Below are 20,417 nucleotides of genomic sequence, written 5' to 3'. Positions count from 1 at the left end.
TTGTAGCAAGCATGTCCTCAAAGCAGAACAATATGATAGAGACAGTCTTGGTACACTGATACATTGTATTTACAACTCAAACAAGCAAGTAAACAAAAAACTCTCAAGCTTAAGGTTTTATATTAAATATAAGTCAAATTTCTTTATTTTAATAATTTGAAATTATGAGTGTTATTATGTAACTAACATTCATGAAAAATATCTGTGCTATACTCCAAAGAGAAGCAAGTTAACAGGATGGCCTCCAACAGTTAGAGTTACCCCAGGCGCCTGTACAGTGATGAGGACAGGAACCAAAATGAGATGCCCCAGGCCCCATACTCCAAAGAGGGCCTCCCCAGTGGCTCAGCCTTGAAGACTTTGCCTGCAGTGTAGGAGATGTGGTTGAATTCCTGGGTTGGGAAGATTCAGGAGGATCCCCTGGAAGAGGGCATGGCAACCCACTCCAGTATTCTTGCCTGGAAAATTCCATGGACAGAAGAGCCTAGTGAGCTACAGTCCACAGGGTCACAGTCAGACCTGACTGAGAGGGTTTAGCACGCATACTCCAAAATCCTTATATATCCTCCCCAAATCTTATTTAATTCTCACTACCCTGAATCACTCTTGTTCAATGAGGTCATCACATTGAATAATGTAAGATGCTACACTGATTATTAGCTCCAAAAATTATTTGTTTTCTCTGTTTATAAATCTTGCTGCACCATCATATTTTTAGATGTAGAGTTCATTTGCTCAACAAATAATTGAAAGTCCATGGAGTGCAGGCAATAAACTTGTATAGGCTTACAACAACTAAAAGGCCAAAATCTCTGTCCTCCTCCACATAATGTAAACCAAAGGGGAAGGTATGGATATGCAGGAATCTCACTCCTTTCAGAAACAAAATGAATTTATTTTCTTCAGTTCTTTCCAAACGAAACTGTGAAGCAATAGGAACCTATCAATCACTGCTTCCATTCTTCATACGTGTTTAAGGTGTTTGATTTTTAAAATTTGTTCTGAGACATCAGCAAACCATATTGCTTCACATAATAGTTTCTTGCCCACTTTAAATCAAATTTTAGGAATCTGTCAAGCATATTATCTGAAACACCATATTTAGCATTAAATAGACCTTAGGTTTTCCTAGTCTAACTCTCTAATTTTACTAATTAAAAAAGAGAAATTTAGAAAATGTAAATTTCATGTCACTTGTCCAAGATCACAACAAATGATAAATACTTTGGCAAAATAATGGCAAAGCTTTGGATGGTCTGTTCCCAGTGTGAGCAGTAAAGGAGGTTCATTTTGTGCAGAGAATTTTAAAACAACAGTAGCAACAACTATCACCACACACTGGCAAGTCAAAACATGTCAATTAAAAAACATCCCTCCCTGTAAAATATCTTTTGTTCATCTGAGTTCTAAACACTTATTATCGAGTTTTAACAATCCTACTTATTGAACTTTGAATTAGCAAATATTTATTTTTTATTCTTTAATAAACATTGTACTCCACTTGGCAACTAAACTGGAGAATCCTCATTATACAGCTTAAAAGTGAAAATGAGTCACTCAGTCCTGTCCAACTCTTTGTGACCTCATGGACTATACCATCCATGGAATTCTCCAGGCCAGAATACTGGAGTGAGTAGACTTTCCCTTCTCCAGGGGATCTTCCCAACTCAGAGATCAAACCCAGGTCTCCCACACTGCAGGCAGATTCTTTCTAGTTTTGTTTTGTTTTGCTTTCTTTATTTCAACAGTGACTGTGGAATCATTATTTTTAGTCTACCATATAAATGCTATGCAATGTTACAGGAGTGAATATCTCAAAATTCTCTCAGAGCCAGTTCAAACTATTTTCAGCTATAATGAATCTGAATAAACTTTTTGAAGTTATTATGGTGGAAAATTTTTGGACTTCCTAGATTTTTGAAAGTTGCTAGAAATGATCCCAAAGAAACAAAGACATGGACAGTATTGCAATTTCTAAATTTATCATGAAATGGAATTTTTTATGAATCTGTGCCTTACTTTCTAATTATAGTATACATCTTTGTTGATTTGAAAGAAACTTTTCAAAATTAAAAGCAATAAAATTATGAATGAAGATACATTGAGAAATATGGCTATACCATTTATTAAACGCAGTTACATGAAAATCAATTTTGACCCAGTTGTTGAAAAATTTGCAGAAGTTTCAAAACTATTATAGTGTCATTGTTCACTACTGTTTTTCAAGCACTCGGTCTCTGGTATTTTGTTTCAGCAGCCCAGGTGGACTAGCATATGCACATTCATTTTCTCACTACTTCTGTTGTGGTATCTTCTTAATTGTGACTCTGACACCTGTGCCTCCTTCTTATATGGACTCTTTCAATTACATTGGACTCACGTGGTTAATCTATGGATGTGAAAGTTGGACTGTGAAGAAAGCTGAGCGCCGAACAATTGATGCTTTTGAACTGTGGTGCTGGAGAAGACTCTTGAGAGTCCCTTTGACTGCAAGGAAATCCAACCAGTCCATCCTAAAGGAGATCAGTCCTGGGTGTTCTTCGGAAGGACTGATGCTAAAGCTGAAACTCCAATACTTTGGCCACCTCATGTGATGAGTTGACTCATTGGAAAAGACTCTGATGCTGGGAGGGATTGGGGGCAGGAGGAGAAGGGGACGACAGAGGATGAGATGGCTGGATGTCATTACCGACTCCATGGACATGAGTTTGGGTGAACTGCGGGAGTTGGTGATGGACAGGGAGGCCTGGCGTGCTGCAATTCATGGGGTCGCAAAGAGTTGGACACTACTGAGCGACTGAACTGACGTGGTTAATCCAGGAAGATTTCCCCATTTTAAGATCCTTAACTTAATCACATCTGCAAGGTCCTTTTTAGCAATAAAGGTAACATATTCATATGTTTGGAGGATTAAACCAGGGACATTTGGGGGGAGCCATTTTTATGCCCACAGCATGTATGTATGTACTCTAATATTATGCATTTATTCATTCATTACCTTATCATATAAATATATACATATCCATATATTATACATAAATACTAAGCTCAATAAATGTAACTTTTCATTGTCTTTTCCGGCAATTATTATTATTTCATTCCATGATTGTTATTGAAATTAATTTTATCATATAGAAGAAAGAATGTTAAATAGAATCATTCCTAGTGTAAATTATTCTATGTATTTTACTGGTAAATCATCTGCCAGTACTCTCAAATAAAACATATTTCTTTTAAATAAAATGATTATTCACAGTAACCATTTGCAGCTCATTCTTTTAGTCAGCAAAATCAAATACTATATTCATACACCACTAATCCGAAAAAATAAAGTTCCAAAAAATTTATTTTATTCATCGAACTTTTTTTTAAGTGTAAGATTAAAGAAAAGGTCCTTTACGGGGGGTGTTGTGGAGTTTTTCAACTCTGATATAGTAAAAATGTCTACTGACCATTTTAGTAGAAATCATTTTTTCTTTTGTAACTTATTCCTTTAGAAGCAGATGTCCAACTATTTTCCTGTTTTTATACAGTCACAGAATATAGCAAGATACATTTGTTTGAAGCAAAATTTCTAACAGCATATGGAGGCACTGTTTTTTCTCCCTTCTCACAGCAACTAGGATTAATGAACAAAGAACAAGCCACTGACATGAAACCTACCCATGGGGGTGCCAACGCCATAACCTTTGGAGTCTATGAGGCCACCAATCTGTGTCAGGTTACAGTTCCGCTGGGTGACAAACTCGATGGTTGTTGACTCCATTAGGAAAGCATAATCAGAGGTGAGGACTCTCTGGATTCCTTCTTCATTACTTTTGACGAGCACAGACTGCCTCCTGCTACTCATAAAGGCCCACATTTTGTCATATGTGGAGATTTTTGATTTCTGGGGAAAAACAGGATACATAAGAAAAATATTCCTTAGTTTCCATGTGACCCTACAATATTTTGATGAAATTAACTATATTTAGTTTGCTCATAATACTGTATAATTGTATTATTAGTAACAGTGATAGTAAACAACAACAACAAAAAATCAAAATCTGCGAAGAAACATTTCTCAGAGCAATTCTTCATCGTATTTCCAGGCATGGAGCAGATTTATTTAGCAAACATATAAAAAATGCCCTAAGATTCAAAAGATCACAACTAGTAAATCATAGGAGGCAATAAAAAAAAAAGAATAAAACAGACTAATAAGGGATTTTTGTGTTTGTATCTCACATGCGTATCTCATATGTACAATTTTATCTTTCAACATTACTATAACATCAAATTTGGAAAATGCAGACACTGGACACCGATTGACACTATAAAAGTGTAAGAGATTTTTTTCCCCCTGAATTCAGTTGTTGACTATAAGACAGATGTTACATTATCCCCCCAAGGACACATACAAATATAAGTTGTAGAGACGAGAGGAATTTGTTACAAATAAGGATATTACAAGTAAGATGACTACATTTCTGCTGAGACACAATCTGGACACCATAGAACTTCTTTTAACCTGCCTCAGGACAACAGGAAATCAATCATCCAGGTCTTACTAACTAAGGATTCCTGGACCAAGAAAATAGAAGAGTTTTTATATCCTGCTGGAAATTCTCAGTAGGGCTTCAGTACGACTTATTGCTAAAGGAAAGGAATGGGTTTTGTTCAGAAGGCACTGGTAAAACATAAACAGGAAGAAGGTTAGCATCTGCTTATGGAAAGCTAATTTGTGAAACCCTTACCTTAGTTTCATTCTTATACCAACACAAAACATAATATTCCAATTATAAACACAAGGAGGATTTTCACCTCATTGGTTGTTCTGCCATAAAACGTTGAAACTATTTTCCAATAAATAGGTATACAGTCTTTTGAAGTTTAAGCATGTATTTAGTCCTACATGTTCCAGGACATAAACGTGATATTATTCCTTCCACTAAAAGTTAGTACAGAATAATATTTTTAAAAATTATGGCACTATTTCAATGAAAACATGGAAAGAAAAAATTAATTTGGAGGTGGGGAAATACCTAATGGTGCATTATGTGCTTTATAAAAACAAGTATAGCTTTAGAGCTAAGAAGCAATAAAAATGTAAACCTCTGCTCTCCAATGAACATTAAAACATGCCGAAAGGCCAGTCCTTGAAAGAAGGCAGCTAGAGTACCCAGAATGAGATTGGCATGATAACAAATTTGGGCAACAAATTGCGGTATGTCAGTTGTTTTTAAGGAAAATAGTCAAATGTTTGGAGTAGAAATGGGAAATGAAAGGAATAGTTAAGACTATGGTGATATTCTTACTGGAATAATTATGACCAATAGTGAGGTTTTGCAAAGATACATCTTGCTATCCAAATTAGGAACATAATGAGGCTAGCTACAACAAGTTCATGTCCTTTCAAAGGTAAAAAATATTTTCTCCTAATGTTTTGGATTAAGTGAGGTCAAAATACAAAATAAAATCAAAATCAGAGCTCACCTTCAGATTAAAGAGATTTTATGTAAAAAATAAAATGGACACAGTTTTTGATTTAGTGAATCTGTGACTGATAATAAACACAATCCCATGGATGTAATACTAAAAATTCATGTATCAAAATTGCATGTTCATTACTTGACAATTTAAAATGTAACATCTTTGTTGTTGTTTAGTCGATAAGTTGTATCTGACTCTTTTGCAGCGCCATGGACCTGCCAGGCTACAGTTTATATATATATATATATATATATATATATATATACACACACACACTCTCTTTTAGATTCTTTTTCCATACAGGCCATTACAGAGTATTGAGTTCCCTGTGCTATACAATAGGTCCTTATTAATAACTTCCTATCTTCCATTTTTACTTAAATATCTCTTAATATACTTCTGATTTTCTTGAATCTATTGTCTATGATTTTTGTACAGCTTTAATCATCTTTCCTGTCTACAGAAAATAAACCTATTCCTAGTATACTTATATGGGATAATAAGTTTTGATAGAAAAGTTACCCAAATTGTTTTGTTTCTCATAATAAACACCCAAATATTTTAATTTAGAAATATTGACTATCTGCTGCTCACTCACATTTTATATGGCTTGCTTGCTAGGTTGGCTGGCATTCTTTGACTACAATTTCCAACTGAGCACAGTCATCTATCAATTATGGCTATAAAACACAACACTGTGTAGCCAGATATGGGAGATAAGATTAAAGTCTTTGTAGATTGCATGTATGTATGTGTTGGTATGTGATGCCTTTAAATTCAAACTATTTTTATAGAAAGTTAAAATACAAAACTAGTCTTTAGGGTCACCTGGAAATTTTATTACTTTTATCATTTTCAGTAGTGAAGATAGTATGGCCATCACTAGTTTAAAAACAAAAGGCTTGAACAACATGAATTTCACTGAAACACTTAAGTTTAAAGCAGCTAAGATTGCTTATACAGTATATGAAGAAAGTATCTGAACAAAACACTTAGGGTGAATATGAAGCTTACTATGTACTTTTCTCTATAAATATGGCCACACATGAAAAATTGATTACCTATACTTAACTAATATATAGATAAATTCTGAATAATGTAGGTCCAAGTCCGAATGATCACTAATTCTTTATCTCTTGTTAAAAAAATATGTTCTTATGCAAACTAACTAATCTCTTTTAATTTTAGTTTACATGGTAGTCAAATATCTACCAAACTTCTAAGGTTTTTGTGAGGATTAAATAAGACACTACATGTAAAAACACTATGCAGTAGTAAGGCATTTTTTTACTCTATTTGTTAAAAAGAGCTTAATACTACCCAGTGCTTGTGTTTTATTTTTCTTAAAAAACACCAAGTAATCTGGTAAAGATGGAAGGTTGAATATCATCTTTGAACACATATTCTCTCCTATGGCGTGAAACTACAAGGCAAAAGAGAATCAGATGAAATGCAGCAGAGACAAAATTTTGGAAGGAGGAATGCAGATAGATGAATTGCAATTGAGCTAATCAACCTTTAAGGCCCCCTTTTCCCCTGCAAAAGTTTCTGAGATTAGCATTTCTATATCCCTCTCAAAGCCAAAATGATTAAAGGTCTAACAAAAGTAGAATATATTGGAAAACTGTCTTAAAAACAACTATCTTTGTGACTGCTCCATCCCACCCAAGCAAAGGCCAAGAGGTTTTATTCTGTGGGAAGTAAACAAGAGTACACTGGATGAGTTGATCTAGGCAAGCCACACTGAAACCAGAAGGAACATGTTGGAATCTATAACCAATGTTGAGATCAGTCAGCCCTCTTGTTTGTCTTTGACCTTTGAATTCCTCCAGGAAGATATTTTTAAGCAAAATTGAACTTCTCTAAAGAGACAATAATAATATTAATAAAACAATAACAACAAAAAAGGTAATAATAGCAGTTAACACATATAGAGTTCAGCATGTGCCAAATATTATTATAAATTATTTATACATATTAAATCATTTAAGTCTTATAAGATTTCTATTAGGTGGTAGATATTTTTGTCCCCATTCTAAAATTAGAAAATGAAAACACAGAGCAGTTAATAGTTCACTTAAATTCATGTGGCTTCTTCCTGGCAAAAGCAGAAGGGAAACATGGGTAAATAGGCTATCAGTTCATAGTCTCAATTATTGTACTATAACAACTACATCTAAAGGCACATATCATGGATTTAAAAAAAAAGGAACCACTGCATCACCCTAAAGTGGTTTTTCATCCTTAACTAAGCACCTGTGGCTTGCAGTGAGTCTCTAACATAAAGAATAAAGAATAAAACATAAAGATAAATAATAAACAAAATGACATTAATATCCTTAGCAAGGTAAAAGATATTGCATAAGTTCAAAGAAAAATCCTAAATGGACTTTGTTGAAAGAAAACACATTCAAAGATGAGATACATATTAAAATCTGATATAAAAAATGGAATCCTCAAGTGAAATGTAGAATAAAAGAGGATTTTTAAAACAGTGCAACTGACTTGACCTCTAATTTCAAAATATATATATTAAATACATATGGAATTGTGCTAATACTCTAAGATCTAATGCGTAAGGAGGAAATAAGGAGACTCAGCTAGTTTTACTTCCAGTAAAATAGAAAATTGTTGAATACAATAAAAAAGTAAAGTAAAAAAGACCATAGGATCTCTAAGGTTAAAAATAGTATATGAAAGCTTTACAAGTGAAATACTAAGAGGAAGAACTCATTTAAAGTCAGTAAGCAGGTGATTAAAAACAAAAGTAAAAAATATTTGTGTATTCTCTGAAAATTTATGTTCACTTACTTAGAAATAAGGAAATATCAAGTTGCCATGTGAACTAAAGCTCATAGGTGGAAGATGGGGCATGTTAAAAGATTGATCATATATTATGTCCTCTCAATCTCCTCTTAGACTAAGGTTAGCTTCATTCCACAAAGTAGCTGGTGATCATTGCCAAGGGACAAGATACAATCAGGGATGGAGAATAAGCTGCTGAACCAAATGTAAACAAGTCTTTGAAGGTCCTCCAGCAACAGTGACATAGAGAAGTGAGGACTACACAGAGCACCAGAAAAGACTAAGGAGTTGGAATATAGGTTGGCACCACTGATGCCAAATTAATTAGGAAGGACAGTCTAGAATAATGTACTATTTAAGAGAAACATGAAAAATGAAAGCCAGGTAATAAACTAAGCATGAAATATTATAAATTTTCCGTAAGGCAAGAATTAAGATAATGGCAAATTAGTCAAGTTAAAAAATGAATTAGTGAAAAAAAAAAATTAAACATAAGAACATCTTGTTTCACTCCTTTCCTTCACAGGTGAGTATACTAAGGCTACTTGATACAAAAAAAAAAAAAAAAAAAAAAAATTAGTAGTGAAGGCAGATTTTAAATAGAAACTTGCTCATAGGATTTACGACATCATGATTTTAATGAAGAATTTTAATTTTATAATGAGACAATAATGTCTTTAGCAAAAATGAAAAATATTTCTAAGTATTATCATTATAGCTATGTTGTACACAGTAATATAAAGTCAAGTAAATAAATTAAATCAAGTCTCATAGATATTGTTTGAAATGAATAGTAAAATCAAAGCAATGAAAGGAAAAGTGTTAGTTGCTCAGTCGTGTCCAGCTCTGCGACTCCATGGATGATAGCCCACCAGGCTCCTCAGTCTGTGGAATTCTCCAGGCAAGAATACTGGAGTGGATGGCCATTTCTGTCTCCAGGGGATCTTCCCAAGCCAGGGACTAAATCTGGGTCTCCTTCATTACAGGTAGATTCTTTACTGTGTGAGCCACCAGGGAAATATATTTAAAATATTCGAAATAAAATATTCTGATTTTCTCACACAACTACACCACCACTTTAAACACCAGAGTAAATTTCTTTCTTTTGGGGTGTGTGTATATGTGTCCCATATTAAGGACACTTTTCCTTCTATATTACATTGGGCAGATTTAGGACGCCAACGTTTAGCAGTGTTTATTTTATCAAAATGCTGAGGCTTGTAAGTTGACTTGGTTTTTGCTATATCAGCATAAAACCAATAAAACAAATTCATGAGGCACTGTCTCTTTATAATAGCAGCTTTCAGAGGGTATGAAATGTAAACAAACAGATTAAAAAAATTCTTGTTAAGAATAAGAAACACAAGACTTTTAAAAAATTCACAGATGCCAAAAGATGTTGTGCTTTAAAAATAACATTCAGTATACTTAAAAGCTTTTAAATATATAGATGATGATTCCAAATGTAAACATATACAACTTTAGTTTCTGACAGAACTCAAGATAAACTATGCAACCTGAAATTACCTGGCTCTTTTCAGATCTCCAATAACTAATGGGTTTTAGGCAACATTTTTCCTGAGCATTCTAGAGAGAGACATCTAGAACTGGTAAGATATTAGTGTAGGAATGTTGTTGCTGTTTAGTCGCTCAGTAGTGTCTGACTCTTAGTGATACCACTAACTGTAGCCCACCAGGCTCCCCTGTCCATGGAATTTTCCAGGCAAGATTATTGGAGCAGGCTGCCATTTCCTTCTCCAGTGCTTTGAAATTTTGTTTCTATCCCATCTAAAATGTTATGAAAGCCAATCAAGTAAGGGTTATTCTTGTACCACTGGCATAGAACTTTTATTGTGAACAACATATTTTACAAATTCAAAGCCATCTTTAAAAAAATATCTTTGACTTAAATTGTTTAGCATGCAAGTGAATTATTCTCCCCACTCCCTTTGCTCGATGTCAAATACAAATTAAAATTCAAATAAAGCAGAGGGAGCTCAGCTGGGTCCTCTGTGATGACCTTGAGGGGTGGGATGTAGGGATGGAAAGGAGGTTCAAGAGGGGGGGAATATAGCTGATTTATTTCATGGTACAGCAGAAACTAACACAATATTGTAAAGCAATTATATTCCAATTCATTTTTAAGTAAATGCAAAACCAGAAAAAAATAAAATTCAGAAACCATTTTGTGTTCATGGGCCTATAAACCTATCCAATACCCTAAAAATGGTAAGAAAATGTTTATGAGACCTCTGGAAATAAGAATTTAAATTAACTTTTTATGCCTGTTCTAGAGGAAAGCTTATTTTATTGAATAAGAGAAGAAATCTTTAATATTAATCTAGTTTGAACTATTATGACCACAAAGCATCAATAATACAAAGAAAATCCAGTACTATTTTGTAATGTTTTTTAAAACATAATATTTGAAGTTTTGGCTACAACTCAGATTCTTTAAAAAAGTTTATCAAGTAGTTGTTGTTTAGGGCTTTTTGTCCAACTCTTTGTGACAACATGGACTGCAGCCTGCCAGGCTCCTCTGTCCATGGGGTTCTCCAGGCAAGAATACTGGAGTGGGTTGCTAGTTTCTTCACCAGGGGATCTTCCTGATCCAGGGATCAAATCTGGGTCTCATATTGCAGGCAGATTCTTTATCCTCAGAGCCATCAGGGAAGCCCTTTTATCTAGTAGCATAGCACCTAAAACACCTTGAAGTAACTTTAAAGATATACTTCATTTATGTTAAGAACCTGTTTATTTTTATTTTAAAATATAAAACATTCATGAAACAATAATTTATCTCCTAAACCATAATGCATAGCAGAATTAGTTGAACTCTGATGTATGAATGGATATGATGAAGTACTAGAAGAAGAGGCAGTAATCTCTGATGATTTTTCAAAATTACCAAAGTAAACTTGGTGTCATTGGCACTTACTCAAAGTATTCCTTTTCAATAAATTCCACATTAGCAATTTTATTTCTAATATTAACTTAAATATTTTATAAAAATGCTATAATAACATTTTTCATATTGTTATGAAAAAGTCAGTATGTAGTCATTCCTAATACGTGATTTGAAAAAGCACATACCAAGGGAGACCTTGGTAAAGGAGAATCTGGCTGAGATTTGCATTTTAATTTTTTATTACAGTAAATAAATTACCAACAACACTGGAACATATGTGCTAGGTAAGAACAGCTGAGCCCTATCTGGACTCATCTGACCTTGGTCACTAGGAAATTAGAGTTAATTCAGGAAAACAGGACTGAAGCCATATGTGGTTCATATCAAAGGTGGAATCTGAGGCAAATGCAGTGATCTGAAAGCATTTGGTTGTTAGCAAACCTGACAGTCCTTGGAATAATCCTGGCAGTTTTATCTCAAAGCATCTGCAATCTCTTAAAACAGGTTATTTGAAGGGAAAGACAATAAAACAGGGAGACTGCTCTTCTTAACATTATTGAAAGTTAGCAGAGGAATAAGACAGAGAATTATGACTGAGCATAATATGATGGACAGCAAGTTTAAAGTTATTTGGTAAAGTTATCCTTTAGAGGAAGATGAGTCAGGATTTGATAGTTCATTCTACCCTGTTTAGAATTCCCACTGATGATTCTTCTGACCATTGCATTTTATTCTTTAAATGAGATATCTTGAAATTTCATGGTCAAATATTTTATTCTCTCATAAATAAGAGCAACCAGCAATAGATTTTACTGTCATTTGGTCAAATTTAAATAAAATTAGGAACCATCTTCACTTGGTCAATGGAAGACCATGAACCACAATTTCTTGGCCATATCGAATAAAATGCTTAACAATTTCACAGAAATGTTAAGGAGGAATAAATGAGAAAATACATAAAGTCACTTTGATTAGCAATAAAACTCTCTAGAGATATCAGGATTTTATTCTTGCTGCAAACTTATATAATCAATCAATGGAGAAACGTAACAACTTTCTTCTAGGATTGCAGCATATACCTATTAAATTCTGATATCTATTCCTTTGCCTTTGGAATAATTTATAATTTATAGGAACATGGAAACATTCACTTGCTTACCCATTCACTCACTTGTTCTTTCATTACAATATTTATTGAGTACCAGCTTAGTAAAAAAGACCATACCAGGCACTGTGGATGCAAAGCTTAATATCTCATAAATGCTGGAAAAGTAAACTAAGAATTATGAAATGGTGTGATAAATGCCACGACAAATGACAGATGAGGTATAACCTAAATTGATGAGGGCATGTATGATATACAGGGCATGTATGTCATCCTTTAGGATTAAAATTAATTACAGTTTTGCTAGGTCTCTGCTGCTGCTGCTAAGTTGCTTCTGCTGCTGCTAAGTCACTTCAGTCGTGTCCGACTCTGTGCGACCCAATGGACGGCAGCCCACCAGGCTCCCCCGTCCCTCGGATTCTCCAGGCAAGAACACTGGAGTGGGTTGCCATTTCCTTCTCCAATGCAGGAAAGTGAAAAGTGAAAGTGAAGTCGCTCAGTCGTATCCGACTCTTCACGACCCCACGGACTGCAGCCTACCAGGCTCCTCTGTCCATGGGATTTTTCAGGCAAGAGTACTGGAGTGGGGTGTCATTGCCTTCTCCAACTAAGTTGCTTCAGTCGTGTCCAACTCTGTGCGACCCCATAGACGGCAGCCCACCAGGCTTCCCCGTCCCTGGGATTCTCCAGGCAAGAACACTGGAGTGGGTTGCCATTTCCTTCTCCAGTGCATGAAAGTGAAAAGTGAAAGTGAAGTCGCTCAGTCGTGTCCAACTCTAGCGGCCCCATGGACTGCAGCCTACCAGGTTCCTCCATCCATGGGATTTTCCAGGCAAGAGTACTTGAATGGGGTGCCATTGCCTTCTCTGTGCTAGATCTCTATCTCCTCTCTAATTGAAACTCTGAAATATAAATAGGTGTGAGGAAAAAAAAATCATCAACATTTGAAACTCTGAAATGAACCATCATTTTCTAATACAATGGACCAGTTAGACCTAATTGATATCTACAGAGCATTTCACCCCAAAACAATGAATTTCACCTTTTTCTCAAGTGTACTTGAAATATACTCCAGGATAGATCACATCCTGGGGCATAAATCTAGCCTTGGTAAATTCAAAAAAATTGAAATCATTTCAGGCATATTTTCTGAACACAATGAGGTAAGATTAGATGCCAACTACAGGATAAAAAACTATTAAAAATACAAACATATGGAGGCTAAACAACACGCTTCTGAATAATCAACAGATCATGGAAGAAATAAAAATGGAAATCAAAATATGCATAGAAACAAATGAAAATGAAAACACGACAACCCAAAACCTATGGGATTCAGTAAAAGCAGTGCTAAGAGGAAGGTTCACAGCATTACAAGCTTACCTCAAGAAACAGGAGAAACATCAAATAAATAACCTAACTTTACACCTAAAGCAACTAGAGAAAGAATAAACATAAAATCCCAAAATTAGTAGAAGGAAAGAAATCATAAAATTCAGAGTAGGAATAAATGACAAAGAAACAAAGAAGACTATAGCAAAAATCAACAAAACTAAAAGCTGGTTCTTTGAGAAAATAAATAAAATAGACAAACCATTAGCCAGACTCATCAAGAAAACAAGAGAGAAGAATCAGATCAGTAAAATTAGAAATGAAAATGGAGAAATCACAACAGACAACACAAAAATACAAAGGATCATAATAAACTACTATCAGCAACTATATGCCAATAAAATGGACAACTTGAAATGGCCAAATTCTTAGAAAAGTATAACCTTCCAAAACTGCACCAGGAAGAAATAGAAAACCTTAACAGGTCCATCACAAGCCAGGAGATCAAAAGTGTAATCAAAATTCTTCCACAAACAAAAGCCCAGGACCAAATGACTTTACAAGTGAATTCTACCAAAAATTTAGAGAAGAGCTAACACCTATCCTACTCAAACTCTTTAGAAAACTGCAGAGGAAACACTTTCTAACACCATACACAAAAATAAACTCAAAATGGATTAAAGATCTAAATGTAAGACCAGAAACTATAAAACTCCTAGATTAAAACATAGACAGAACACTCTCTGACATAAATCACAGCAAGATCCTCTGTGACCCACCTCCCAGAATAATGGAAATAAAAGTAAAAATAAACAAGTGGGACCTAATTAAACTTAAAAACTTTTGCACAACAAAGGAAACTATAAGCAAGGTGAAAAGACAGTCTTAAGAATGGGAGAAAAAAATAGCAAATGAAACAACTGACAAAGTATTAATCTCCAAAATATACAAGCAGCTCATGCAGTTCAATACCAGAAAAATAAATGACCCAATCAAAAAATAAGCCAAAGAACTAAGCAGAGATTTCTCCAAAGAAGACATACAGATGGCTAACAAACACATGAAAAGATGCTCAACATTACTCATTATCAGCGAAATGCAAATCAAAACCACAATGAGGTACCATCTTACACCTGTCAAAATGGCTGTCATCAAAAAGTCTACAAACAATAAATGCTGGAGAGGGTGTGGAAAAAAAAGGGAACCCTCTTACACTGTTGTTGGGAATGCAAACTAGTACAGCCGCTATGGAGAACAGTGTGGAGATTCCTTAAAAAATTGGAACTGCCATATGGACCTGCAATCTGACTGCTGGACATACACACCAAGGAAACCAGAATTGAAAGAGACACATGTACTCCAATGTTCACTGCAGTACTGTTTACAATAACTAGTGCATGGAAGCAACCTAGATGTCCATCAGCAGACGAATGGTAAGAAAGTTGTGGTATACATACACAATGGACTCAGCTATTAAAAAGAATGCATTTGAGTCAGTTCTAATGAGGTGGATGAAACTGGAGCCTATTATGCAGAGTGAAGTAAGTCAGAAAGAAAAACACAAAAACACAAAAACAAAATGTATATTAATGCATATATATGGAATTTAGAAAGATGGTAACAATGACCCTTTATGCAAGGTAGCAAAAGGGACACATATGCAAAGAACAGACTCTTGGACTCTGTGGGACAAGGCAAGGGTGGGATGATTTGAGAGAATAGCATTGAAACCATATGTGAACTAGATGACAAGTGCAAGTTCAGTGCATGAAACAGGGCATTCAGAGCCAATGCACTGGAACCACCCAGAGGGATGCGATGGGGAGGGAGGAGAGAGGGGGTGTTTGGGATGGGGGGACACAGGTACACCCATGACTGATTTATGGTGATGTCTTTCAAAAACCACCACAATACTGTAAAGTAATCAGCCTCCAACTAAAATAAATAAATTAAAAAAAATAGTACCATCATTGCACTTTCAACCAGTACCTTTTCCAGAATTTCTAAACTTTACTGGGAAATGATACAAATCTCATCAAAATATTTTAAGAATGATGTTTATATAATGTCTGTATTGCTGTTACCTATACATATATATGTGTGTGTGTGTATATATATATATATATATATATACACACACACACAAAATGGATTTTTGTTTCTAACTTGTAGAAAAAAAAATCAGTCAGGCCACAGGGAGGAGAGAGAAACGACTTGAATTATTTCTCCATCTATTGGCTAATCAAGTCTACTTAATCACAATAATCATGAATTTAATATGTATAAGGTAATTACATCAATGATTATATAAATCATTAACCTGAGGTATATTTTAATTAGAGGAGCCATATCTTACCCAGATGTTTGAACTTGCCATTTTCTCTAATGCTACGATACTTCCCTCGCATATCTGTGTGCCTCACACAGATTTCACACACACTTTCGCTTCCTTTCAATCTTTGCTCGAACATCACTTTTTTAAAGGGACTTCCCTTATTTATTCTCTTTATAATGCCGTTTCAAGATAACACAGATGTGCCTCCTGCTTTATTTTTATCCATAGCACTTAATAACTGTGCTGTAGAGTACATCACATATTTCCTATTTTTTATTGATGTATTCATTCTGTTCCTAGCTCCTTTTGTTATGAGATAAACTACACAAAGATGGAAAATTTTACCTTGTTTTGTTCATCATTTTATCCCCTTCTACTTAGAATAGTGCCTGATGTACAGTAGGTACTGCTACTGCTAAGTCACTTCAGTCGTGTCCGACTCTGTGCTACCCCATAGACGGAAGCCCACCAGGCTCCCCCGTCCCTGGGATTCTCCAGGCAAGAACACTGGAGTGGGTTGCCATTTCCTTCTCCACTGCTTGAAAGTGAAAAGTGAAAGGGAAGTCGCTCAGTCGTGTCCAACTCTTAGCAACCCCATGGACTGCAGCCCACCAGACTCCTCCGTCTATGGGATTTTCCAGGCAAGAGTACTGGAGTGGGGTGCCATTGCCTTCTCCGACAGTAGCTACTAGAAGTTATTTATAGAAAGTGTGTGTGAGTGCATGTGTGTGTGTTAGTCATTCAGTCACATCCAACTCTTTGTGACCCCATGGACTATAGCCTACCAGGCTCTTCTGTCCAATCAGTCATTTCAATTATATGTTAGGTATCTTCCTTTCAATACCAGTACTAGGTGTAGAGATACACTAGACACCACCACTCAACAAGAGTCATGAAGAATACAAAAAGCAACCAAATAGTCATTAAATAGAATATATACCTAAAAATTGCAAAGGTTGGCTACAGTGTTCTATTAGAACATATAATTATGTTAAAAGTTACTGGCTTAAATGTGTAAAGGAATATTGTGTGCATGCATGCTAAATTGCTTCTGTCGTGTCTGACTCTGTGACCTTAGGAACTGTAGCCTGCCAGACTCCTCTCTCCGTGGGATTCTGTAGGTAAGAATACTGGAGTGGGTGGCCATACCTTCCTCCAGGGGCTCTTCTAGACCCAGGGACTGAATCTGTGTATGTTATATCTCCTGCATTGGCAGGCTGGTTTTTTACCACTAGCACAACCTGGAAACTCACCTAAGCTCCAATGGAAAGCTACTCAGCCATAAAAAGGAATCAATTTGAGCCAATAGATTTTTAAATCATTCTATGTTCTTATAGTACACTGTAGTCAACCTTTGCAATTTTTAAGTGTATATCCTATTTAATGATTATTTGGTTACTTTTTGTACTCTTCATGATGGTTGTTGACTTACAGTGTCAAGTGTTTCTCTAGACCTAGCACAGGTACTGAGAGAAAAGCATCTGATATATATTTGAAGGAATGAATAGAGTACACAAATAAAGTGGTGAGCAATTAGTTATGAAACACCAGGTTATTATAAAAAATATAGTATTGCTGAAGAAGCATCCCCCCAAATTTAGAGAATACATTTTTATTAATTCTAAAGGTATTAACTACACATGAAGTTATTATAGAATAACTGAAAGAAATATTCAGATTGATCATGAAAATGTACTAAATCTAATCTTCATGCAGGTAAGTTTAAATAATGGGGTAATTACCATCAACATAAGGATCCTTTAAAGGAAGGCTCAAATTGATATTGCTATGTATTTTCTCAGCTACTTTTCTTAAAACTACTCAACTTAAAACTTATTATTGTGTGAATCCTATGCTTAGCATTTTAAGAACATAATGCTATTTAAATCTTCTTCATGTCCCTGTGATATATGTTTTGGGATAGCCATCACAAAAATGAGAAAAGTGAGATTAGGGTAATTAAATATCTATCCCAACATTTAAGGCAGACTTGCAACTTGCATACTAAAGCAACTTGCTGTGAGTTTTAACAATGGACACAATTTTGCTGAAATTGCTTTTCTGTAATTAGTTGTTGGTATTATTTAAGGCAGTGATTTAGAGATACACCAAAATAAACTTTCCAAAATAAGTACTGTAGGATGAAGCAAAATAGATGCAAGACAAAATCCCATGGACAGAGGAGCCTGTCAACTACAGTCCATGTGGTCACAACAGTCAGACACAACAGCAATTAAACCGACACCAACAGGTTAAACAATCAAAAGTTTAAAAGGAACACCAAAAAATACTTATGCAAATGAATATATGTAATGGAAAACAACAACAAAAATCCAGTAGAAATACCAAAAGAAAAAGGAAAAAAAACAGAATTATACACAAAATAAGATATAGTTGAAGAGTTTTCAAGAAACATCCTTTGAAGTTAATTCAAAAAAATGATGATTTTAGGTATCTGTTAAGTGATTCCTAAATAAAGCTAAATTTAACCTTAAATTTAAGAGGATGGTAAGAATATTTGTTGTTTGTGTGTGTGTGTGTGTGTGTGATAGAGAGAGAGAGAGAGAGAGAGAGAGAGATGTTGGCAACCTGTTCAATTCCCACTATATCACCTGAGCAAACTTAAATCCACTGGGTACAAAAAGAATATTTTAAGCAGTTAGAGGGTAAATTCAAACCAATTCCAGGATAGTTTACAAGGAAAATGAGTAGGTATCCACCATTAACCAGCACAGGGTTTCGTCCAGGAAGGAATGTCAATAACTACATGCTTTATTTAACACTGTCTGTCAAAGGCATGGCAGAGACAACTTGAATGTGTTCTCCCCATAACTCTTTTGTATTTAATTAAAATTACTTTTGTCAAGAATTCTTTGTTTTGATACAAATCTCTATTAGAATCTTCTGCCTGTACCTTCAAGTAGAAATAGGTCACATGTGGCTATATCTCTGATTAATTCCTAGCATTCAATAATCATTTCAAGTTAGAAAAGCATAGATTTGGAGGTTGTCTTTTAGGAACTGTCTCAATAAAACTGATAATTAATTTTTATTTTTCCTTAGTCCAAGTTTTATATTTGGTATATACCTTTTTTTTTTTTTTTTTTTTTTTTTTTTGTCTTTTCATACTGATCATGGAGTTCTCAAGGCCAGAATATTGAAGTGGTTTGCCATTCCCTTCTCCCGGGGACCACGTTTTGTCAGAACTCTTCACATGACCCATCCATCCTGGGTGGCTCTACATGGTATGGCTCATAGTCTCATTGAGTTAGACAAGGCTGTGATCCATGTGATCAGTTTCTTCAGTTTTCTGTGACTGTGGTTTTCAGAGGCTTATGGAAGCTCTCTGCTGGGAGAAACTGACCATGGGGGAAACTGGGTCTTGTTATGATGGGCAGGGCCAAGTTCAGTAAATTTTTAATCAAATTTTTTGTTGATGGGCAGAGCTGTGATCTGTTCCTATTGTTTGGCCTATGGTGACATCCAAAAAGCTGGCTTAAAACTCAGCATTCAAAAAACTAAGATCATGGCATCAGTCCCAACACTTCATGGCAAATAGATGGGGAAACAATGGAAACAGTCAGACACATTATTTTCTTGGGCTCCAAAATCACCATAGATGGTGACTGCATCCATGAAATTAAAAGACGCTTGTCTCCTTGGAAGAAAAGCTATGACCAATCTAGACAGCATATTAAAAAGCAGAGATATTACTTTGCTGACAAAGGTCCATCTAGTCAAAGCTATGGTTTTTCCAGTACTAATGTATGGATGTTAGATTTGGACCATAAAGAAAGCTGAGCCCCAAATAATTGATGCTTTTGAACTGTGGTGTTGGAGAAGACTCTTGAGAGTCCCTTGGACTACAAGGAAATCCAATCAGGCCATCCTAAAAAAAAATCGGTCCTGAATATTCATTGGAAGGACTGGTGCTGAAGCTGAAGCTTCAATACTTTGGCCACCTGATGCAAAGAACTGACTCACTGAAAAAGACTCTGAACTTGGGAAAGATTGAAAGCAGGAGGAGAAGGGGACAGCAGAGGATGAGATGGTTGGATGGCACCACTGACGCAATGGACATGAGTTTGAGCAAGGTCCCGGAGTTGGTGATGGACAGGGAAGTCTGATGTGCTGCAGACCATGGGATCACAAAAAGTCAGACATGGCTGAGGAACTGAACCATTATTTTTAAAATAAGTTCTTGACTTAACATTCCATACCTAGGTAGCTACAGATCTTATTCCATTTTATTCCTGCTTGCTAATGTTTAAGCTTTAATTTGTTCAGTAGGCTCTGCAACAGGAGCTCCATTCCAGATCTCTCTTTCTCCACAGACACAATCACTCAAGAACAGTAGACCATGCCAAGCTTTCTATACCAGTGATCTAGGTTTCTTTCCAAATAGGTCCAATCTTGAACTTTATTTGATCACAGATAATCTATGTAATCTATGAAACTTT

The 20,417-nt window shown here is 35.3% G+C and overlaps 1 protein-coding gene across 8 annotated transcripts in view; it reads right to left on the bottom strand.

The window, feature by feature from the left end:
* GRIK2 (glutamate ionotropic receptor kainate type subunit 2) overlaps positions 1–20,417 on the bottom strand; it is a 742,533-nt gene that overhangs the window by 37,791 nt on the left and 684,325 nt on the right. For all 8 annotated transcript variants that reach the window (XM_025294639.2, XM_025294642.2, XM_025294643.2 and 5 more), the window contains one exon: positions 3,664–3,889. In XM_025294639.2, the coding sequence (XP_025150424.1) occupies positions 3,664–3,889 (226 nt within the window). The remainder of the gene's footprint in view (positions 1–3,663; positions 3,890–20,417) is intronic.

The sequence above is a fragment of the Bubalus bubalis genome, chromosome 10 (assembly GCF_019923935.1).
Source record: "Bubalus bubalis isolate 160015118507 breed Murrah chromosome 10, NDDB_SH_1, whole genome shotgun sequence".
Lineage (NCBI taxonomy): Eukaryota > Metazoa > Chordata > Mammalia > Artiodactyla > Bovidae > Bubalus > Bubalus bubalis.
Note: the sequence above shows the minus strand (reverse complement) of the source record. Positions and strands in the feature narration are given on the sequence as shown.